The sequence below is a fragment of the Dinoponera quadriceps genome, unplaced genomic scaffold (assembly GCF_001313825.1).
Source record: "Dinoponera quadriceps isolate SergipeBrazil2010 unplaced genomic scaffold, ASM131382v1 scaffold566, whole genome shotgun sequence".
In the NCBI taxonomy this organism is placed as follows: domain Eukaryota; kingdom Metazoa; phylum Arthropoda; class Insecta; order Hymenoptera; family Formicidae; genus Dinoponera; species Dinoponera quadriceps.
This window is the reverse complement of record NW_014555972.1, coordinates 5,228,959-5,235,539: the sequence shown is the minus strand read 5'-3', so window position 1 is coordinate 5,235,539 and position 6,581 is coordinate 5,228,959. Positions and strand designations below refer to the sequence as shown.

Sequence of the window (6,581 nt, the reverse complement as noted above, 5' to 3'; positions counted from 1 at the left end):
TATGCAAATATGTAAATAGAATATATGTTTATTCTATTAACTTTACACTATTTCTTAATTGTTAGTTCCGGTAAGTACATAGATACGATATTTAATAATATGCTTATTAGAGCCTATAGCCATATGCTTATTAGAGCTTATAACAAATTTGAAACAGCGAATACTATTTTTCTCAAATATATTTCTGAATATGTAGAAAATATATTTCTTTTCTTAGTATATATATGATATCTGAAAATATTACTCAACTCTCTCAGGTTAAAAATAACATGTAATCTAGTTGATCTACAAATTGTGACGTATGTTTACTTCTTAAGCTGATAAAATTTGCAATTTGATCGATTAAAATTCAACAATAAGAATAGAAATAGTAGCTAATTCCCCAACTATCTTTCTCCTGTATATTTTGGTGTCTCCAATACGTTGTAACGAATAACGAGCCTGAAATCAATAATTATCAATATGTTTTTGATAATATGTTTCCGCAATAAGCTCATGTGAAAATATCAAGAAAATTTTTACCAATACCTGCTAAAATTTTTTTATCTACATGTATCCCAGTAAGCAAAATGTTAACAATACGCCAACAGACTCGATCAGAATATTGTGGCAAATCCGACATCAATTGCGTCCGCATTAAGTTCGTGTTCTATCCGCAGAACCTGCCAACATAACCGAACAGCAGATTGACGACAGAAACCGAGCAGAGTCTACTATATATTTGTAATTTAAATACATTTAAATCAAACGGCAGATTCTGTTTGGTTTCTGCCATCAATCTGTCGTTCCATACTCTGTTAACAGATTCTGTTATATTTCTGCTGGAAAACTACCAACAAACTACTAACAAAATTTGTAGCAGACACTTTGCAAAATCTGTTTCCGATGAAATGAAATTGGGCTGTCGGCATACAATCACTAATAAAGTGTAAGATACCACTCATCGTGTATTTATATTTTTCTCAGTAAATTTCTCAGCGCTCAGTATTTTTCTCAGCGCTAATTATATCGACGTCATATATCAGTGTACCACAAACATATTTTGAATATTTTTTATATAACTAATAATGTAATATATCACAAAATACATTTTGCAATTATCATCAGAGAAGATAAAAGAGAAAAAGAAAGAAAATATGCAATGAATAAACTTAACGAATTGCGAAATATATTAATATTGAATCAATTAAAAGTAATAAAGTTATAAAAGTATAATTTTCATTTGTTATTATAACGAAAACAGAAATATACATAACTTATACTAGATAAGTATAAATAAGTGGTAAGTGTCCTCTAAATATATTAATACACTAAAAAAAAACATAAATAAAGATAAAAATAAAACGTAGTCCATTTTCAAGATTACATTTATTTATATCATATTTGCCGTATTAAGTAACTAATGATCACTGTGCACATATATCTGTATTTATCAATATTACGCATTGTGATACAATATCTTTATTAAACAAACTTGTTACTCAGATACGAAAGATGTGAAACAATTACTAGTGTAAATAAACTTATAATTTAAATAATATCATGTGTATAAACATCTCATTCAATAACAAGAATTTATATCACATAAATTGTTGGTCTTACTGCGATATTATTGTAACTATTGAATGCAGCTTTTTCATAGGCACGTTATAAGGCAAATAGTTTAATAAGAATGTCTCAGGCAATCTAGATTTTTCAAGAACTAATTTTATATATTTGGAGTTAAACATATTTCCTTTAATTCGAGACATAAGCACTAAAATTCCATATCGGTAAGTTGAACGAGAATGTATGAAAATTATTACTTGTTGAAAAATCACACAAAGTATCATACGTGGGTCTTTATATTTCTATTTAAAACTTGCTACATGTAAAAGCTGCATAAATGTAGTTCTGTTGATAAAGATATCAAAGATATATAAAGTTCTATATGATGATTTTCTCAGCTTTCAGTTTTATTGAGCTTTAGCTATTATAGTTTATGCTAATTTGACTTTATAGATTGCATGTACATAAAATAGTTTTCAAGGTGTACAGTCCCAGTTGTATATATTCCATTCTTTGTTCTTAACTGACATTAATAAATAGTTAGAAATATTCTCCTCATCAGAATATTTGCATGACAAATACTTGATCAGTAAATAAATAAATTAGGCGGTGCGTTATACTGCTCAATTTTCTCTATATTAAACAAAACGCGTTGTAAGTGTAAAGTTACTTCGAGTAACGTTTGTACCGTTCTAACTAAAGGTGTGCTAAGAAGAATATGTATATAATTATATAAATATCGATGTACAAATATATTCCATTAAAAATTATGTATTAAATGCAACAATCAAGAATGAATTGAAATTATTGTATCTTAAAAAAATATTGATATGAGGACCTTGGATTAACTTTTCTTTCATTTTATTACATATGTATAGTATTTTCCCCAGAAATGTGTGGTTATGCATAAATATAATTAATAAATTATAAATATTATATACGTTCGAAACTGTTATAATACGTTCTAAACTACACTTCGTATTATGACTATGTAGACACAGTAATTTCTCACATATAAATTATGCCTGTAAAATACATATACTACAAAAAATATGTAGACATCATTAACTGTACGCACCTGTAAAATGCCCAATTATTATGCATGTATTGTTAGAAATTCGACAATATATTTCATTACGTGACTTGAGATTCATTAATGGGTCTCGATTTTGTTATATGGAATTTATACGTTAATATTATGTATATTAATATAACGAAACGACAAGTCAGATCTGAATATAAAAAGATAAAAAGAAGAAAGTGATGTTATGAATAATTTGAAAATATTATGTATAATGTTCATTAAGCACATGCTGTAACTGATATAATCTTCCCACTATATATTTATATACAGATATAATACACATGCATATATACTGTGCATATGGAAAACCTGACATTACGTATGCACCATGATATTTAGAAGTATTTAGAGATTTAATGTCAGTTAAGATCCTTACACTTTTCAATAACATTTTCAACGATAAAATCTAATGAAATCATAAAATAAAAAAACAATTTTGAAAACGATTGTAATGTCAAGCTTTTAGATGTCGTTTATCTACCGAATTCTTCACTTTTCATTGGGACGGTGATTCCTATACGTATTTACGAGATGTGTGTATGTATATGTATTCAATGCCAGAATTGGTAGCCATTACCGCATTTGCTACTTTGCTTATCTTAGTTATATTTTATGCAAATACTTGATGTATCACACAGAATTCATTAATATATCTATAGTATCTATTGTAAACACAAGAAAATAATTAGCAAAATTTAGTGAAAAATTGTTGTTTACCAAATGATGCTATTGTGTAAAAATATCAATTATTTTGTCGATATTCCATCAGTTCTATATATAAGTACGATTAAAACAAATATATTACTTACAGTCTTATTATACACAGAGATAATCAAGAGAATGTTTACAGTTGGTAGTTTTAATAATTCAAGACAAATTCATAACTGAAGATTTTTATAGTTTAATTTATAAGAAAATATAAATCAAATCACTATAACAATATCTATAAATTCATTAAATTTACTTATATTACTACTTTATGTGTTTATTTATCGTCTATTATATAATATTTAAAAAATATTATGAAATATAATTAAGTACTTGAACGATTAAATACTTAAATAATTAGATTTCATATAATGAAATCTCTTTGAATATCTCTATCATATAAATAATTAAGATTCTATTGTTTTGTATTCATTGATTTCTTTTGTTAAATATAATAACTTTAAATATAAAACTTGCTTATATAATAATTTTTTGTAGCATGTAATCATTCTCTTCATTGATTTTCTCTTTATTTATTATGTTTTGCGTCTTAGAATATTATGCAGTAATGAAATATGATTAATAATAGATATATAATTAATCCGTACCAAAGTATTTCTGTCCAAAATGATTCGGTGCGACGGTATGGATCTCTGACGTTAAGATCTTCATCTGTAAAAAAAAAAAGGAGAACATTAAATATATTTAAATGTTAGAAATAATACACATTGTTAAATATCTTAAACGTAATATTTGATATCACACGTATATAAATACATGGCAAAAGTTACCTTAGGAAAGGCAGTGACTAGAGATTTGGCTGCAATTGGCGTACAAAACAAATTTGATAGGATAATATTTTCTTCGAGCACGTTATGTTCTTTTAATACAGCTATAGCTTTGATGACAGTGTTTCCAGTGCCTATGTGTATATATGATAAATATATATTTTTATCCTCTTATCTTCAATGTATAAACAGATAAAATTTACTTATTAGGATATATTTATCAATACTTACTCATTATTGGATACATCAACAAAACTTTCCTCTCCGATATATCATCAGGGAATTTAGCGTAAACTACTCTAGCCTCATGTGTATCTGCATTACTTTCAACTAAGATCTTACCAATTCTGATACTACGACAGCAGTCTCTAAGACCCTACAAAAATATTAATTACACATATATTTATATAAATAAATATTTTATATGAGTTTGGTATATTTAGCCTTAAAAAAAATTATCTCATACCTGTTCCATAGCTTCTCCGCTTCTAACTATGGATACACCACAATTTCCCTTCTGATACTTTAAACCTTTGTATTGAGCACCAGTTGGAGTTGTTACTACGCATTTTGAAAAAGGTAGTTGGTTCAAACTTTCTTCAATAACCAACCTGATCTAAAATATTTTAAAAAAAGAAATCCATGTATCACAGCTCTTATTCTTATATTTCATAGACAGTTAATAATTGTTGCACACACATGTGTGACAATTACTTGGATTCTTTTCAGACATCTGTCTAGATATCTTTATTCAAACAAATAATTTTATTACAATATATTCATACATATCATGATGTTAAACGTGTCTTACCAGACGATCAGCATAGAACTTGAAATCACTCCTTGTGGTATTCCTATAAAATATGGGTACATTGTGTCTATTAACAAATAATACATGCCAATCCTTTTGCTATCAATCTCTAGTACCTCATGATTTATACATGCTTGTATATAATTATTTCGATACATACATGCATGTAAATATGAATTAAACACGATGAGTATCTAGAACTTTTTCTTGCTAACGAGCAATTATGTGTAATTCAAGTGAAACCATGTGTGTGAAACGCATTTACTTCTGGCTACGAATTAACACTAACGTAGAAAATATTCCGTTCATTGAGGCAGACATTGTACTACTTACTTGTCTCTTAAAATGGTTTGTAACTCTTTCACTTGGTTGTTACAAGGCAGGATCTTGAGATTTGCTCCGTATTCGTCAACGAAGTCCTGGTTGTCGTTTAGCATGTTCTTCGTCGCGTTGTCCGTGCTTCCCATGATGGATGCACGGCACCACGTGTTTGGTAATTAGGAAACACCGGGAACGACTAGATACGACCGAGGGGAGAAATTGATTCAGGTTACTTTATCATTGTCCGCAAATCACTTGCACGCGACAGCAAGCGGTCGTACAGCACAGTCACGTGACAGTCTCAACCGCGGTGAATTTTTGAACGAGATCATCCGAATAATTTCAATACAATAATCAACACACGCGATTATCGGCCACCACTCGATGACATTTGTTCGTTCTGACATTGGGGCTATCTCGAACATTTTATGCGCTTTGAATTGCAAAGTTTTCTTGATAAATAAACTTGATTAATAAGCCACCGTCAAAGCGGCGAATCAGAGCGCAGGCGCGTCTCCCGTGCGCATCGATACATCGAACATCTCAGTCGCAGTGAATTCGGTCATTTATGAAGCGCAACACGACGTCGTATTCGAAATCCGTCTCGTATCTTCCGACTACCTAGACTTGTCCGTGATCTCACGCGCGATCTCCCTGTCGCTGGGAGTCTCGCGCGTGTGCTGCGAGAAAATATCGCCGGGCGACCGGTCGAAAGCGAGTATCTCGCGCTCGTCGGGAGCGTCGACCGTTAACCGCGTTACGACGACCGGTGGCTTGAGTCGTTCCAACCCACCGGGAGTCTCCGGAGCATCGTCGTCGGGAATGTCGCGTGTCCCGCGCGTTTCTCGCGGCGAAATATCACGAAATAGCCGTCGATAATGTCTAACACACACCTTCGCAAAGTGGGGTGGTCGGGAACGCCGACTGCATAATGGCGGTTAAAATCGCGAGATTCAAATCGCAGCCGCTTGCGTTGCCGAGTCGCCGCGAAGATGCGCGCGTGAAATTTCGCCGAGAGTGAGCTTAACGTGTGTTTCGCGGCGATATGTCGCCGGGGTAACGCGGAAAATGGATATCAGTGAAAGGAAAACAAAGCATCACGGGCATCGTGGCGATTAGGAGTACAAATGGCCGCGTAGTACGCCCTTCATACTGCCGGAAGGAAAATCTCCGAGTGAGTGACGGTAATATGTATATTGCATGTGCAACACCTGCGCGAATTCTGAGAGAAAAAGAAATGGAAAGCAAAATGAAAGTCGTTTGGGAGGACGATATATTACAAGGAATATATCGTTTCTTTTTGTAAAAAGTTTTTTTTTTC

The 6,581-nt window shown here is 31.5% G+C and overlaps 1 protein-coding gene across 2 annotated transcripts; it reads right to left on the bottom strand.

Moving 5' to 3' along the window:
* Positions 1 to 13: 13 nt before the first annotated feature.
* On the bottom strand, positions 14 to 5,535 carry LOC106746417 (uracil phosphoribosyltransferase homolog). 2 transcript variants are annotated; one of them, XR_001374599.1, is made up of 8 exons: positions 5,273 to 5,535; positions 4,940 to 4,982; positions 4,595 to 4,744; positions 4,360 to 4,504; positions 4,132 to 4,262; positions 3,949 to 4,012; positions 529 to 662; positions 15 to 441 (listed from the first exon to the last, which is right to left on the bottom strand). XR_001374599.1 is itself a non-coding variant. In XM_014623010.1 (7 exons), exons 1-7 carry the CDS (start codon positions 5,404 to 5,406, stop codon positions 637 to 639), a joined length of 693 nt encoding a protein of 230 aa, XP_014478496.1. In that variant the 5' UTR covers positions 5,407 to 5,535; the 3' UTR covers positions 14 to 636. The 2 variants fall into 2 exon arrangements, 1 of the variants encoding a protein (XP_014478496.1); XM_014623010.1 differs by having other exon boundaries at positions 14 to 662.
* Between the last annotated feature and the right edge of the window lie 1,046 nt (positions 5,536 to 6,581).

Coding starts and splice junctions, on each gene's coding strand:
- LOC106746417 (XM_014623010.1), bottom strand. CDS start 5,406: ATGGGAAGCACGGACAACGCGACGAAGAACATGCTAAACGACAACCAG. Junction 4,745..4,939: donor AGTTCTATGCTGATCGTCTG/GTAAGACACGTT, acceptor AAAATATTTTAG/ATCAGGTTGGTTATTGAAGA. Junction 4,263..4,359: donor GTTGATGTATCCAATAATGA/GTAAGTATTGAT, acceptor ATATACACATAG/GCACTGGAAACACTGTCATC.